Source organism: Lissotriton vulgaris, chromosome 12 (genome assembly GCF_964263255.1).
Source record: "Lissotriton vulgaris chromosome 12, aLisVul1.2, whole genome shotgun sequence".
Classification (NCBI taxonomy): Eukaryota; Metazoa; Chordata; class Amphibia; order Caudata; family Salamandridae; genus Lissotriton; species Lissotriton vulgaris.
The window spans coordinates 81,769,677-81,787,523 of NC_141700.1; the positions used below are offsets into that span (position 1 = coordinate 81,769,677).

General features: G+C 40.7%; 1 protein-coding gene across 3 annotated transcripts in view; it reads right to left on the reverse strand.

Annotated features, from left to right (window-relative positions):
- CAPS (calcyphosine) overlaps window positions 1–17,847 on the reverse strand; it is a 187,901-nt gene that overhangs the window by 61,700 nt on the left and 108,354 nt on the right. The window contains exons 1-2 of one of the 3 annotated variants that reach the window (XM_086947246.1): window positions 14,217–14,373; window positions 7,302–7,465 (exon numbers count right to left, since the gene is read on the reverse strand). In XM_086947246.1, coding sequence (XP_086803372.1) covers window positions 7,302–7,465; window positions 14,217–14,339 — 287 coding nt within the window. In that variant the 5' untranslated portion in view covers window positions 14,340–14,373. Of the gene's footprint in view, window positions 1–7,301; window positions 7,466–14,183; window positions 14,374–17,847 lie in introns of those variants that run through there. The other 2 variants (XM_086947245.1, XM_086947247.1) reach the window with 2 other exon arrangements.

Consider the following 17,847-nt stretch of genomic DNA (forward strand, 5'->3'; position numbering starts at 1 on the left):
TTAATTATAATTGAAAAAAAGTGTGAGAAATTGGGATGCTAGTTGATGGGGAGGAACCCATCTCAACCAGCAGCCACAATCCTTGTAGGGTGAACCACAAAAAGAAAATACATTAACCTGTGCTTAACCCTTGGGTAGCTTAGCACAAAAGCAGTCAGGCTTAACTGAGAAGCAATGTTTAAAGTATTTAAGTAGCACACAAATAGTAAAAACATAACACAGGAAAAATACCAAACCAATTTAGACAAACGGTGTAAAATGCAATAAAGTTGGTTCATCTGACAACAAAACGACAAAAATTCTACCAGTAGAACATGGGGCATGTTTTAAAAGGCTACTTAAGTGGGTGGCACAATCAGTGCGACAGGCCCGCTAATAGCATTTAATTTACAGGCCGTATGTACCACTTTACTAGGAGCTTACAAGTAAATAGAAAGTGTCAATTTGGCTTACAGGCATCTCACCATGTTAAAAGGAGTGAGCATTACCACGTTAGTACTGGTAAGGCTAACAAAAACTAATTCAGCATAAAAGGAGGAGCGAAGGCAAAGGTTTGGGGGGGGAAGACCAACCTAAGGCTGCCAGATCTAACAAACAGCTAAGCTCTATCTAATAACCCAAACTCCTAACATATCCCAACACCAGAACCAAATGTTTCATCCCCTTGCGTGAAGCACAGTGGGTGGAGGCAATGTCTGGCAGATTGTGTAGAGGCTCAGTATAAGTAAACTCCGTACTTTTCAATTCTATACCAGCTTGCAGGACATCTTAAACTTGCTTATTGTTTTCCACTCTTCTATTTAATTTACACAACATTCACACTCAGAAAAGAAGGGCAAACAAGTCTTTGGATGTCTGCCATTTCGAAGCCAAATGTAATTAGCACAGCTGCCAGGTTACAACAGCCCTTCTACCCCACACCCACACCCACCACAAACACACACAATAAGCCTTGATGAAATACAAAGCAAGGCATTAGTCCGCTTTTTGAACTTCCGCATCACACCACATTGGTCCGAAGCCAAGATGTGCCTTGATGCTGTGTCAGCTCCACTGCTGGATAAATGTTTTCCCTTTGAACGTGTTCCTTTATTGTTTGTTTTTTTCAAAGTTATTTTATTGACAAATGGAGCATGAGGTCCAAAAATAATAATCGGATCTACACGCTGTGGCAAAATAACACATTTCAATTGACAAGTCTCTCCTTCAGATCTATACTGATAAAAGTAAGTCCTTCAGAATTGTGTGGTTATTTCATCACTTCCACAAACGAAATATCACAAATATATAGACATCAAACTCTAATCTATCAACAAAAAGACTTTGCATATGTGCAATGTAGTCTGTTGCCTCCGAAGGATAGCGATACTACAAACTTTATTCTGGTTATTTGACTAGACTATCTCCTTACCTAATATAAGATGCATTGTGTGCACACATTCGCTACACTGGGCAACTATGAAGATTAGATATTAATGTTTAAGGATGATTTTATGTCAAAGGCCCGGAGGCCAACATTATGCATATCCCTTTTATTCCTGCCCAAACACAGCAGCAACAACACCATAGAACTTAGAATATTATCAAAACATTCCAGAACTTAGAACATGTATAATACACCAAGTAAAGCAGCCATCTTCCTCTTTTGTTGCTGCTCGAACATGAGATAAGTACTCTTTATAAGTACACTTTATAAATTCGTTTTAAAAGAAATTGATTGATATATTTAGCCAGAGAAAATTATGGGTCATTGGAATAAGGATTAGAGTAAGGATCTAAGGGAAAATGTTTTTATAAATGGGTTTTATTATGTGAGGTGATGTTTGTTAGAGGAAGGAAAAACGGATGTTAATCTTAAACATGTTTGGATTAATGCTGTGGTTTATTTAACAATTTAAGGCGTGTTTTATTTAATGATACATAGGAGTATTAGGTTACCGTCTGTTGGTTCGTGAGGTTGTCGGTTGGAAAGCGCGTGGGTTCACGAGCGAATGGCTTATATTTGACGCGTCGCGTGGCAGGAGACGCGAGCGCTTCAAGACGCGAGCGCTTCAAGCTGTGTAGGCGGAAGTTTGGACGCGAATTCACACACGCGCTGAAACAAAGGAAGTGTGTGCTGAAGGGGCCGCCGTACGTGCGTCGGCCATTTTGAAGCTTTGGGAAACGTCGGATTTCTTAATGGGAACGTGATCGGCCATATTTTGGGGCGTTTTATATCGTCTGACTGATCGTTGTCAGTTTCAGTCAGACGAAGTTCGTCAGTTCAAGTGGAGTGTGTCGCTTTGAGGTAGAGGTGTTTTTTAGTGTATTGAGAGAGTTAGATTTAGGAAATTTTCTGTATTGGATAGGAATACTTGAGGAAAGTATAATTAAAGATGGAGAATGAGGGGTTAGGTTTCGAGGAAAGAATGAAAGGATACATGGAAAAGATGTTTGGCGACTTTAGTGCTTCCTTGGAGAAAAGGATAGAAAGCACTATTGGAAAGAGAAATAAAGAGGGAGAGAAAAGCCAAAGGTCTGGAGAAGAGGATGGTTTTTATACTTCTGAGGAAGTGCAGGTAGTGGCAGGTACTTCTTGTGGGGCATCTAAAAGGAAAAATGTGATTAAAGGAAAGACATCTAAGGAGAAGGAAAATAGAGAGCAAAAGGAGAAGGCTATAAAGGCCAAAGTGAGTGCTATAAAGGCACAAAGGAAAGGACATAGCTCTGTGGCGTGCGATAGTAGTTCTACTAGTGGGGATGTGGAGCTTACATATAGCTCAAGTTTGGAGGATTCTGATGTGGAAGAGGTAAAAGTTAAAAGGAGGAAGTTGGATGACCAGATTAAATTGGAGTATGAGGATTTTGTTGACCCTCAAGGGGATCAAATGTTTGATCCATTACTTATACAACATCCATTGTCTCCACAGTGGTCCCCTGTAGAGCATGTTGCAAAATACATTCGTTATTGGATCAGAAAGGAGATGCCCAAAGAGATAAGAACTCAACTGAGGTCTGAGTGCCCCAGGCCAACCCTAAATAGTAAAGTGGCATTCACTCCGGAATTGGACCAAAAGATGCTGACATTTATTAATAACAAAGGGGGGAGAGACCCTAGAAGGGGTTTGGACAAAGGCTTGAAAGGGTGCCAGGATCGAATGCTGGATATTCTGGGTCCTTTGTCAAAGATTTTTGATTTGTGCGAAGAAGCACATAGCAACAATACTGGTGTTGACGTAAGTGAAATGCGTCAGTGGGTGCAACGTGCAATTTGTTTGCTGGGGAATGCCAATGCGGCTCTCTGTCAGGAGAGGAGGAAGAGTATCTTATTCAAGATCGATCCAAAACTTGCAGATTTGTCTGGCAAGGAGTTGGGTGAACAGAGCGATGGGCTGCTGTTCGGTGACGACTTTGTAAAAGATATGGTAAAGTACGTGGGTACATTTAATTCTTTACAGAAGGCTCAGAAAGATATGAGACGTGTTTTTGGTTGGGCCGGGAGGACAAGGGGTCGGTTCCCCGGCCGAGGTTTTGGAGTTACCAGAGGATTTTATGGTAGAGGTAACAGGCCCTATGGAACAAGTTACGGATATGGATTTGGTTATGGAAGTGGAGGAGGATATGGATTTACAAGGTCCGATCAAGGAAGTTTCTTCCCGCAAAGACAGAGGGGGAGAGGAAGAGGTGCAAGGTCGGATAGGAGGCCGAGAGGAATATCAGGTAAGTTTCTTACAAGACCCTTTATTTATGGAAGTAAAATTGGGCGGCAGACTAGCCCAGTTTGTTTCCAGATGGCAGGAAATAACTCAGGATCCATGGGTTTTGGAAACTGTGGTTGGATACAGGATAGACTTTATCAGTACCCCGGTTCAGCTGAGGGTTCCAAAGGTATTAAGGTTTTCAGAGGAGATGGAAAGGTTGGTAACAAAAGAAGTATTAGAGTTGGAGAGAAAGGGTGCAATAGAACTTGCAGAGGAGGTACCGGGTTGCTTTATAAGCAACTTATTTCTTGTAGAGAAGAAGGACAAGAAGATGAGACCGGTAATCAATTTGAAGGAATTGAACGATTGGGTTGTTTACAACCATTTCAAAATGGAGGGGATTCATATGCTGAGGGATCTGTTGAGAAAAGGGGATTGGTTAACGAGACTGGATTTAAAGGATGCTTATTTAACAATTCCGATGTGCCAGGAACAAAGGGATTTCCTTCAGTTCAGGTGGTTGGGAAGGCGCTGGAGGTTCAAGAGTCTCCCTTTCGGTTTGACGTCAGCTCCGTGGTGCTTCACCAAAGTGATGAGGCCGATTGCGGCTTGGTTGAGATCCAGAGGAGTTCGTCTGATAGTCTATTTAGACGATATTTTGATAATGGCAGAAGAGAGGAAGTTGGCAAGGGATCATACGGAGTTTGCAGTGAGAGTAATAGAGGATTTGGGGTTTGTAGTGAACAAAGAGAAGTCGTGTGTGGATCCGAAACAGGTGATGACCTTTTTAGGTTTTCAGATACGGACATTGGATTGTGTGTTGAGGTTGCCAATGGAGAAGGTGAGAAAGATCAGGAAAGAAGTGAGGAGAGTGAAGTCGGCGGACTGGATTACTTTGAGGCAGTTAGCGCGTCTGTTGGGTCTACTTTCTTCTTCAATTCAGGCGATATTCCCTGCTCCCCTGCATTATCGTGCGTTACAGAGGTTGAAGGCAAAGTATTTGAGGAAAGATGTGAGGTATTCCCAGAAGGTTGTGATAGATCAGGAATCTCAGGAGGAATTGGAGTGGTGGTTGATGAGTCTGGAAGCTTGGAACGGACGAGCAATATTTGGGTCGATGCCAGAAGTGGAGATAGAGTCGGATGCGAGTTTATACGGATGGGGAGCGAGATGTGGGGAGACCTCAACAGGGGGGCAATGGTCGAAGGAGGAAGGATTAATGCACATAAATTGTTTGGAGTTTCTGGCGGGCTCCTTCGCAATAAAGAGTTTTGTGAAGGACAGAGTCAAATGTTGTATTCTTCTGAAGATGGACAATTTGTCGGCGGTTCAATATGTAAACAAAATGGGTGGACCTCGGTCAAAAGGATTAGCGGAGCTTGCAAAGGAATTTTGGAAATTTTGTCTGGAGAGGGAGATTGTAGTTCAGGCACAGTACATACCAGGGTTGAGCAACGTAGAAGCGGATTGGTATTCAAGATACCTGAGGGATGCGAGCTGTTGGAGGTTGAAGAGAGAGGTGTTTTTGAGTCTGGAGAGAATGTGGGGGCCTTTGAGTGTAGATCTGTTTGCAGCCAGGTTGAACACTCAGTTGAAGGAGTTTTACAGTTGGAGGCCGGATCCAGAGGCGAAGGGAGTGGATGCTTTTCTGCAGAGTTGGAAGGGGGGAAGGAGTTATGCGTTTCCCCCATTTTCTATGATTCAGAGGGTTCTGAACAAGGTCAGAAGGGAGGAGTTAGAGTTGGTTCTGATAACTCCTTTCAGGAAAGCTCAGGTATGGTTCCTGGATGCGATGGATTTATTGGTGGAGGACCCGGTGATTCTGCCAGATTGCAGGGAGATATTGATGGATGTTCAGGGGAACTTTCACGACCTGGTGGTCACAGGACAGTTGAAGTTGATGGCTTGGTTGATTTCAGGAGAATTTGGCAAATGCAGGGTTTATCAAAGGAGGCTGAGGAGCTTGTCTCAAAGTCATGGTCTAAAGGGACATCTAGGGTGTATGAGTCAGCATGGAGAAAGTGGAATGGTTGGTGTGTTGAGAGGGGTTTGGATCCCATTTCAGCACCTGTGGTAGAGGTAGCAAATTATTTGTCAGGTCTTTTTTGTAGTGGTTTAGCGTATAATTCAGTTAATCTAAGTAGGTCTGCTATTTCAGCAGGGCATGGTTTGGTGGATGGAGTTCCCGTTGGACAGCATGTTCTGGTCAGGAGGTTGGTTAAAAGTGTTAGGGTGGTTATTCCGCCGAAGGCTAAGTATGATTCACTTTGGGACGTTACTTTGGTGTTGAGAGAGCTTGAAAGTTGGAGGTCGAATTCAGTGTTGGATTTGAAATACTTGACATGGAAGATGACGATGCTGTTATGTCTGGTTTCGTTTAGGAGGGTGTCAGATATTAGGGCTTTGGATGTAAATTCTAGGTTTTATCAACCAGAGGGAGTGTGTTTTGAGGTTAAAAGAAGGACGAAAACTATGTCAAGAACAATTTTTTTATCCTTTTTTAGAGGGTGAGAGTGTTTTGTGTGTGGTTAAATGCCTGAAGGAATATGAAAAAAAGGACTTCTGCTTTGAGGGGTGCAGTTTGTAAGCAGTTATTGATTTCATATGTTAATCCGTATAAGGCTGTGTCTACTCCTACTTTGGCGAGATGGGTGAGAAATGTGATGGTCAAGGCAGGGGTGGATATTAGTGTTTTCGGATCCCATTCGGTAAGAGGGGCTATGGCTAGTAAAGCCTTTGTGAAAGGATTCAGTTTGGTTGGAATTTTAAAGGCAGCAGATTGGTCAAATGATTCGACTTTTCGAAAGTTTTACTTTAAGCCTGTGGAAAATGTTTTGAGTAAGGTTTTGGAAGAACTTTGAACATGCATAATGTTGGCCTCCGGGCCTTTGACATAAAATGCAGATTTTCCACAGTTTTAATGTAAAGAAAATCATGATTTTATTAAAAAAGGCACGGAGGCTAATATTATCCCTCCGCTGTGCCCGCCCTGTAATTAATTTTGTTTGGTTTATTTTGAAGGATGAAGCTGAAGAAGTGGATGGAGAGGATGTTCCGGTTTGAAGAGGAGGAGTCGGAGATGTGCTTAAGGAAGTTTGGAGTCGGTGGAATTTATTTATGGACTTGTTATTTATTGTTTTTTTCACATTCGCAGTCACAAAAGAGGAAGATGGCTGCTTTACTTGGTGTATTATACATGTTCTAAGTTCTGGAATGTTTTGATAATATTCTAAGTTCTATGGTGTTGTTGCTGCTGTGTTTGGGCAGGAATAAAAGGGATATGCATAATATTAGCCTCCGTGCCTTTTTTAATAAAATCATGATTTTCTTTACATTAAAACTGTGGAAAATCTGCATTTACGGTTCATTAGTGAAATTTTGTGCTCCGAGAGAGGATGCCCCTAACTAATTTAATATATTAGGCCTAAAAAAAATTAGGCCTTCATCCCAATTTCACAGCCAAACCTGGCCGAGAATCTCGAGTATTTGTTTGGTAGATCTCGCCTCAGCAATTCTGAGACAAAAGCAGAAAAGCTAACTTTGGGATAAGAGGCTCCTAATTACTGTTAATTATCTGTTACCTAAGTGTTCATAACATGGGGGCTGTTTGTAATACTCTACCTGCCCAGACCCTTGATTCCTGCCGATCCTCTTGCTAAGCACTGTAGCCTCAGCTTTTCCACTGGGTCCTGGCACTTATCCATCTTCTTCTTGGCATTGGAAACCATATCTCTCTCGAGGAGTGCTCTTCCAGACATCTTAAAGAGGGCTGATGTACTAGATAGCTATAAAATATAATAGGTCACTGAAAAGTGATACAATATGTAAACAATTTTCAAACAGATTACCACCAAAACAATTTAGAAGTCTTCCAGAATATTGCAATTACCATTACAGAGCTAGGAACAGCTGACACAACAAATCCTCTAGACACAGGCAATCGTGGGTGAAAGAACCATTTTCGAGTGACTTTGCTGTTTGAGTTGAAATACTTTGATTACTATAATCAAGAGATGATGAATAAAGATGGCAAGCAAAAACATAGTACTGTACTGCAGAATGTCCTATATTAGTTCAATGAAGGAAGGAAAAGAGATTCAGAAAATGGAGTACAGAAAACATATGTCACGCTGGTTAAACACAAGATCATTGGTAGTATAACAGATATTGACATATAAAGAGAGATAATGAAACTTAATTGCAGGAGTAAATGTCATTTCTATTCATAGAAAAAAGCGTGTGTCTCCACTTTGAAATATCTTGATGAAATAACCCATGAACAGTTTAGTTTCAATGCAAGCAGTAAAAGGACATTAAGACACTCAACTAAAATCATTTCCCCTTCTTTAGTGTTCAAGACTAACCTAATTCCCTCTGTTTGGGGAAACTCTGTGAAATGCCATTAACCGCGATATAATCTTGGACGTTTCCAGTGAACTTACAAGGGTCATAAAAACGGTGTTCTTGACAAAGCTGCAAGATGACCTAATAAAATTGTATGACTAAAGACAAATATATATGTGTTGTGTCTAGCTAAGTCACTGGATGCTGTTGTGACTTAACTCAAACTCTCACTGAATTGAAGTTCATTTAATGTAATTATGTTAAATAGCAGTAATGTACACATTCTAGACCTATAACAATCTATAAAGCAGAAAATGGAGGAAGACAGTTAGGAGACATGACACCGGAAAAGCCAGACGACAACCAGCCAACATCTCAATTTCAAGGAAAGAATTACATGCTGGTAAACAGACAATACAGCAGTTACGTTAGTAAAGTTGAATTTTTCAACCCATGCAAACTAACAAAACCAAAAGCAATTTTTCTGTTTTTATCAAACCTCCTTTAAGAACAGAGTAGTTTAGTGTCCATTTACATTGTAAAGGAGTGCGACAATTTTTTCTTAAATTGTAAACGATGAAAGTAGTATAAACAGACACAGAAGATGTCAATTCCGGTAATATGAATACCAAAATAATGTGGTGGTAGTTGGCCTTTGATTCAGACCTATATAAATGGCCTTAAAAGGTTTAGAGAATTCCATTATCTTCCATGAAGATAGCAGTGTGATGGCTTCCTTAGTGTGACTTCTGTGAATAATACTGGCATCCTTTGTTACTCTTGAGAACTACCCTGAGAACGAAAGAGGGAAAATGATACATGCATCAGCCCATCTTGGTAGTGGAGCCTTTGGAATGTTCTTTTATCAGGACTTGGTCACTAAGAATAAGATTTCTAAGAATATTAAGAAGACTCCTTTTTGAAAGCTCGTTGCAAGACAACAGGAATGGAACAAGCTATTTCCTGATTACTATACTCAGTTTCGTGTTAAGACACATCAATTTAACCAAAGTTTAGATCAAGTTCTGCTTTGTTGCTACTGCAGTACTTTAGTACTACTCAAGATAATTGAGCTTCTCACTAATTGCCGAATTTACTTATAAAACAGTGCTACTTATGTTTCATCATTTTACAGTATGCATAGTTTCCATCAACGAGTTTTTCATTTGTTGCCCTGTCTTAGAGCCCTGTAATTTCTGCAGCTAATGGTTAGAAGAAAGGGTATGGCCTAACCTTCTGGATGGCCATTTTCAAGATGGAAGCTATCCAGAGATAGATTACTACTTGTAATTCCCAATTCAAAGTGGAATTAAGTATTTTCCAGTTGTGTCAATGGCTCTTAAGGAGACACTTTACTACTTTCACATATACTAATAAATTCAGTATGACAGGAGTCTACACTCTATTGGATAATAGAGAAGGAAACTTGACAGACCCCCTCACAGTGTCAAAATAACTTTGGATCGAGGACAGCATGACTACTAACCATCTTGCCTTCAGTAAAAATCCAGATAATCTATATGTAGCTTGTTCATTGTACAAAACATGCAAAGTAAGGAACACCTCACCAAAGAAATTGAGGACAACTAGACAATCAGAAACTGTGTAGAATTCAGAAAAGTAAAAATAATTATTCAAATTCTCAAACTGGTGATTTTTCATGAAGCGATCTAATGATACTCACTAGAGCAGTGGTCGTCAAACGTTCTAATGCCCTGCCTCCCAGTTAAAAAACAAAATCATCAGGGCCCCCCTCAAAATTATTCTATTAAATTGGCAATGTTTAAATAAGACTACTTTAAATATGTTGTAGACGTATTTAAACATTGCCAAACATACTATTCTGGTCAGGCAGGACCAACTAACATGTAAAATTATCCAGTCTGAATATTAGAAATGGGGATCGGGGTTTTGAACCATATTTGGAGTCCCTTCCTTTTTGACACCTTCTCCCAGCCAAGATATAAATGACAAAAGATGTTAGCGAAGGCCATTTACAAGCAGCTTACTGCCGCTCATTTTCTTCAGCTGAAAACACAGCACTGTTGTCTGCATAATGATTCTTTAGGCAAACGCCTGGCGCCTCCCCTGGGATCACTTGAGGCCCACCTAGGTGGGTTCACGTCCCAGTTTGAAAACCCCTGTACTAGAATGCAGCAGCACAACAAGCAGAACTGAGTGGTGCCACTCTCAGCCTCATGGTCCAAAATTCTACATACTGGTCCTCAATGTGAGAAAAGTCCATGCCAACAACACCGCTGGAAGGACCAAAATTGCGGGGAAGTTGCCCTCATGTTCTCTCCGATTTTGTGCAGCCTAATTTAATGCCCTAACCTGTGGGTTTTGCTAGCAACAGTTATTCAAAAATCACTACAATAAATTGCAAGCATGTGCAGTAGCTTCAGTCTGTACTACTTTTTGTGTTTTCGCTGCTATGTAAATTGTGGTTTGGTTTTATACCACCAGGGAAGCTCCTCATCCTTCCATTAAAAAAACAAATTTTACTCATGGGCTTAGATAAAAGCCCAGATTTCATTGAGGCAATCAATATTCCTCTGCTACATACTAATTTCCTACTTCGCCCATCCATTTATGCTGCTCTGTTTTACTTGTTTCAGAAACTGGAGCAACCTCTGTGATTTACAGCCAGCATCTGGTCCTAAAAGAATGATTTGTTTATTTTTATCCAGGATTTACTGGCATTGTTGTTTCTGAGTGGATATAGACCTTGTTATTTGTTATTTTAATAGCTGAAACTGTGACTTGCTAGATGCAGCGGGGTTTCTTATGGGGGCAGCTAGGTGCCCATTGTGTGTTATACAGTGTGGTTTTGGATAATTGAAAATATACTTTTCATACTATTAAAAACATAAAGCAAAATAAAGTGCCTCTGTATCTATAATTAAATTAGAATTTCCTTTAATCCATTGAGGACATTTTGCATTGTGCTTTATATTTTTTCCAAATATTGACCGGCCTACATCACATGATGTAGGGCTGCCTCCCCCCATTGTACTGGTTTCTATGAGCTCTGCTCTGTGCGTTTTATCTGCCTAGAAACAGGATTAAAAGACTTATCAGTACAAAAGGTATTAGTGCCACTCCTGCACTTGCCTGTAGGCTACCGGTATTTAGCTTTTTAAAGCATTTTCAGGAATATAATAAAGGAGACAATTTAATACAAAATGATGACTGATGATGCTACAGAAACGTAACATTTCACAAAGATGCACTGAATTGTCATACTGGGTTGGAGGGCTTTGATGTAACAAAGTAAATTAACATAAATAATGTAAAAGGCATCTATAGTGAGAAGTGGATCATTTGGAAAGTATATTTCAACTCGTCTTGTCTTACATTCACTTGTACAACTCATTGCAGAAGTGTGTGTTTATTTTACTTGGGTATTTCAAGTAACTTTAACATGTTTCCGAAGAGCACGAGCAAGGCTGTATGGAGGACAGACAGTCAATTCAATAGGTGTTCTTTTTGAATCCCTGTTTTGCTCTCCGTGTAGCCTGCACACCTACACTGGCAGTAGGGTGGACTTCATTATGTAGTATTAACTCTAATTGTGAAAGGGAGAGAAGAGGAGAAACACAAATTGGAGAACATTAATTTACCCACGCGCACTTACATGGTTTTAGGGTATGTTCTGCCAAAAGTTGAAACAGATCATTATTTGGCGCAAAACTGTTTTTGAAAATGGGCCTCCATGCTATTTGCAGAGTCTGAAAATGCTGAGCCAGCTTTACAAAAGAGATTATGCCCAAACATCAAAAAGAAACATTGAGATTTAACATCATGAATGACTACATGCAGTAAATGGTCCCACTGGAATTCCAAGAGTACATCTCAGAGGTCTGGTATTTATACAGATTTGCTGAGAGTAAAACATGACGTCGAAGAGATCAGACTGGCCTAAAGATTTAAGGATTAAGACTTCTTCAGGATTTACAATTGTTTTCTTAGGGTTAAACCAACCATGATAGTTCAATTCAGTACCGTCTGAAAGTTTCAACTATCATTAGAGAAAGGGTTGCTGCAATCACTAAAGAGTTCAGCGCAATTAAAGTAAATTTTTTGACAGTGTGGCCTAAATGCCATAGCTGTTATTATAGAAATGGGTCTGCCAAGAAAAGTCTGTGGGTTACAGTTCTCATTATAGGGTTAGGTCTGTGCAGGCTTGCATCAACTATTGCAAGAAAATTACAGAATGCTAGAGATATTAATCGCCCTTTGGCAACAGGGAGATTTCAGGAGACTCACCAAAATGGGCAATACTGACACTAGGAAATTAGAATGCACTTGTCTGGAAGAAAGATTCCCACCTACACACGGGTAGATTCACTGACTTCACTCAACTGGGTTAGATGAAGGAGTATAACATTGGGCACACGATAGAAGGAACAAGATCATAGACCACACCCCACCATCCACCCCACACTTACAGTCCGAATGCAGCATTAACTGATTCCAAACTAAAAACGAGAGAAAGGGACAGTACCAGATGGAGTAGATCAAACACACACTACATGATCCCATTCCAAGAATGCTAGCGTGAACAAAGTGAACCAGAAATCCCAGGAAATAAGCAACAGAAAAACCTGCAACACGGTTAGGTTACACAGTGCTGTAACGGGACCACAGGACACTAACATACACCTCACAATCAATCGAAACACCTAGTAGAATGGATAAACATGAATTGCTTGGAATGGAAATATAAAAATACAGGTATGCACTACATCAAACACTTGTTATCTACTAACAAGTGTGAATTCGATCTCACTATAAGTATTGCAAACTGTTCAGAAGTGTAGGTACTCATCCTTTCAAATTAAGAAAGTGTATTCCACAATTCATCATAAAGAGTTTAGAGGAAAATAACAAGGCCAGATAGACAACTTATGGAGACCTCAATGGAGATAACCAATAACCTGCAGGTAACCGCCTGCAGGACATAAGCAAATGAAAAAAAGGTTACAAAAAGATACTGCTTTGTTAAGATCATAACCAGAGGAGCAAAGAAGCATAAGATTAAAAATGATGAAATGCTCACAGGCACCCCCAAAGCTTCCCCACTTCTACCACAAATTTACAAATCTAGGGCTACTGCAGTCGAGCACTGGCACCATCAGAGCATTGCGTCTGTTGCTATCGAAAGGCGTCCCTAATCTCTGGAGCCCAATTCCTAGGAAGGAGAGCGTTTGGACCCTCTAATCTAATACAAAGGAAGACAGAGATCATTCACATTTAATTTTGTTCCCCACACCAGGTGCTCACACACAGTTTTATGAATTTTTAAAAAACATTGATAGATTGTTTTATTTTTTATATGGGTGCAATTCTGCTATTGGAATTTGTCCCAGGCATATACATTGGGGGAGGGGGTAATTTCCATTCGTCTCAAATAAACACACACCTCTGTACCTAAAGTGTCTCTGCCCTCCCTTACATGAAGGCCCTCGAGACACCAAATAGAATCAAGAGGCCAAAACTGCATAAGGGAATTGCCTTTAGAAATAAAGTCTATCCAAAATGTCCGCTGATCAAGGATTATTCTGTATTCATTTTGAATGTGTAACGCTGATGATTTTCATTTTAAACTGTGCATACTCGGCCCATAATTATTCTGTTGTATTGCGGACAGTTGTGTCTGTTACTATTACCTGCTCCTTTTCCTGGCTACTGGGCTTCAATCTCCTCTCTTAAAACAGATACTATTGCACAATGTGATTAATGACGATGATTCTTTTATGCACAAATTGAATAAAAGAGCGCCCATGCGCCTCCGCAGTCCCATCTCACAAATGCAAGAAATACTCCTTGGAATTATTCCGAATACATATACTTATTCCAAATTTACTGAAATAATAGCGAAAACATGCTAATATATCTAATTATGGAAAGACTGTCGTCGACAAACTACAGCAGGAGGAAGGTAATATACAGAGCAATTGTGAAGTAAGTTATTGCATTCATTAAAAATAAAAGCACTCGTGTAAATTATCAGGCGCAAGTTATTATCCATGTATGTATTTAAATCTACATCATTTGTATGGTATTTCGTATTAATATTGAGCTTCAGTAACTTAAATATTCCTTCAGTTGTATTATTGTCCCAGACTAATTCCAGAAGTTTGATCCCATTATTACCCAGTAATAATTCTCTAGTCCTCGAGCTCTCACCTCTGGCTGCTGCTGCTTCAGGTGTGTCCGGGCTGCTGTGCTCTGCACCTGTGCCGCGCCCTCCGCCGGTCCCACCCCGCCCCTGGCCACGCCCCCCGCGCGCGAGCCGCAGAGCAGCCGCATAGCAGGCAGGGCTCGGCATGCGGCTGGGCGTCGCTGGAGGTCCTGGCAACGGCTCCCTTGGGAAAACCATGGGCATAGAGGAGGGACTAAGTGTCAGACGTAGGGGTGTCGGAGCATTGATCTAATTGGTTATGCAAATAATAACTATAAGCCAATGTTTTCAAAACTCAATACTAATTTAAGGCGAGTTTAATTATAAAATATATAGCTACCACTAGAAAAACAAGTACTGTTCTATGGTAATAGAGTTGCTTGATAAATGCAGTTTCATATTTACAGCAGGTTAATTTCAAGTTTTCAAGGAAACATTTAATATAGGCAAACTTTTACAATTCTGGCATTCATTATCAGCTTTTTTTGCGATATATGTAGTATATTAAAAATTACGGGAGTGGATATATCGGTCAGTATGTTTATAATTTTTGTGAGTGAGTTTGGGCTGAATTTAGAAAAGTGAATGATATTACATTAAATTGTGATAATCCTTACCTAACTGTATAAAACGTAAACCCTTATTTTCCAAGATGGCCGCTGCAATTCGCACCCAGGCGCTGTCGCTTTGCGTGGTGTACTCGAGCGCGCTCTTCTGGTGCTTCTAGCTGACTGCTCCCTAACGGTTTTTGTGTGGCAGTTGGTACAGTGGGCGCGAGGAAAGTGGGCATTCATCTCGCCCATGTTTTTCTCACTTCTCCCGCCTAAAAACCAAAAGTTGTGCGCGGCAATGACAGAGTTTCAGCGATGGGTAGTTGAGGACAAGCCTTTAAAGATGTGCACGAAATTTAACACTTTGACGATAAAATGAGTTAAATTATGCAGCTACTAAACTGCAGTTTCGACTACGGTGTATTTGTCAAAGCTTCTTATTTAACCATGGGTCTTTATGTGTATTCAGCGATCCTCACTGTTGCATGATGTCAAATCTGCTCTTCTTAAATTACAAGCTACAGTACAGGTTGCTATAAAACGTGCAAAAAGGTTTAAGATATAAAAGGGATTCCAAAATATAGATTTTAGTTATACCCAGACTGTACATAGGGTCACTTTGTTTTATAACTGTTCTTGAAAATCATGTACTTCACTTGTGCTGCTGGTAACTCCCTTGCAATACCATTCAAAAAGAATAAATCTGTGTCATCAGGATACTACAAGGGATTCCATCAATTAAAGCCAATACCTACTTACAATCCCAATTTACATCTGAAGATTAACCACTTATGAACATTTACATTTCTTTCAGGGAAGCAGGCACCCTGGCAAGTAGGTTTGTTTAGCTGACTGCTGCACCTTCGGTTTCACAGCACAGCCTTACACTCCATCTAAAGAATTTCAGCTCTTGAAATGAACCATCCTTGGACAGTTGCCTTTTTTGTAAAAAAAAATAAGTGGACTGTTTTTCTTAAATTAAAAAAAGTATGGGCACATCGTGCCACTCCGTTCTCGCCCACTTCTGCCCCAGCACATCTTCATCATCAGATCCTGACTGACCAGCAGTGCACCAAAAAGAATCAATGCATCATTGCCTAGAAAGGCCTTCAAAGCATAAAGCTTTGTCCAGTACATGGCGGCTCCTTACAGTAGCACACTGTGACACACCAGGCACAGTCAGACAGTTGCCCAGGCTACCACTGACACCTCGGTAAGAGCAAACACATCTACTGCGTTTTGGCATAGAACTTGTTTTAAAGTGCCCAACTCATCTGAACACAAAATCTGCTATGACTTCTACACTTCCTTTGCTGAATGTATATTCTTTGGCCAAAGTGATTCGGGAGGGGCAGTTAGCCCTCACCTGGGTTGTTTTTCTGGTTCCAGGGCCTGCCCCTTCCTCTGAACCTGCATTGCCCCAGGACTCTGGAAGGGAGGCCCCATACTTATCCTGCGCACCACATGGACTACAACACCAAATTGCTCTTTCCTTTCAGTGAGCTGACTGCATTCGCCCCCACATGGCATGTTTGGATAGGGTGCCTGAACAACAATTTCTAAATCACAAAAGAAATTGACAGTGAAGTCAAACGAGCAATGCTGATGCATGTTCCCTGGTAAGATATCTTCTTGCTCTGCCAGAATCTCCCTAACACTAGCTGCAAACAAGCCTGCGACCGTTCCATGTACACCAGTGGTTCTCAATTTAACTCTAGCTGTACCCTGGCGTTGAACATTTGAAAATGAGACAGGCATGATAAAAGAAGGAGGTTTGGTCAATTGGTGGATTTTGAGCTAGACTCGGAGAACTAATTAGTATCTGCATGGAAGATGACCCCGATAAAGGAGTGAGAGCCCAGCTAATACAATGGTGTTGTCTTCACTTCAATCGGCACATACTGTGGAATCAACCTATGAGGCTGGACGCCATATTAACTCTAGCCAGATTATTTGAAATCTTAAAACGCGCATATGGAAAAAATTGAGTCAGCATTTAGTATGACTGAAATGAAAGAAGAACCGGAGAACAACACCCTGTCAACCTAAAAGCAGTTAAAGCAATTTGGGTTAGAGGGGAATCCATCCAAGGCCCAGGCAAACAACGCAGAGACCCACACACTGAAATGTGGCTACTGTGGGATGGCACTTCACCCACCTTGTAGCTGAGTGGCCACCACAAGTTAAGATGTGCTCTAGGTGGGGCAAAACAAATACATTTGCTTGAGTATGTATGGGAGTCTGAAATGCAGCACAACCCACAACTGCCCCACATATGGTAGAAAACACCAGTGAAGACATGCCCTTCTTTAATGAGCAATGCAAGGCTGCCTATCCTAATGATGAGAATTATAATGAGAAGCCTTTTTTGTATCATTTGCAAACGAAGAAACATGCAGAAAAAGTTTTCAGCTAAACTGCACGGTCCAGGTGTAGGAACTGATCGTTAGGATTCTGCACAACAAATGGTACCGGGACAAGTACAATAAACTGACACTACGCGCAAAGCTGCCACCAACAGGCACCAAGATATGCACATATGGAGGATGTGATCCCCTTCCTGTGGTGTGCACATTTAACAAAGAAATCAAACGTGGCGAGATCATTAATCCTCTGAAGCTTGTGTTGAAGCCATCTATGGCCATGCCCAAGAGCTGCATCACAATTCTCCACTTGAGTTGTGGTATGTGGAGTTATGTTTTAATTCTTTTAATGATATCATTAATCTGTGTGGTGGTCTTTTTGTGGGCATCCCCGAATGTGGTCCTTATTGTTATTTGTTCATCCAGTTATGTAGAGCTGCAGATGCAGAAGGTGTATATGTGATTTGGTTGCATGTTTATTGAGGTTCTTTAAAGATGGTAATTGAGTTTGTGGGTGTCTGATTTTTTATCATTGTATAAGCATTCATTTTTTGGGTGTCTTTGAAGTGTTATGGTTGAGAGCAAAGTTGATATTAAAGGTGAGCTCCAGCGTACATGGGAATTATCTGCAACTATAACTTAACCTAATGTTCCAAATATGACATCTAGACTGAGCAGGTCTAGTGGAGTGAGATGGCCCTGAAACAATTTGTTGAAGGTGG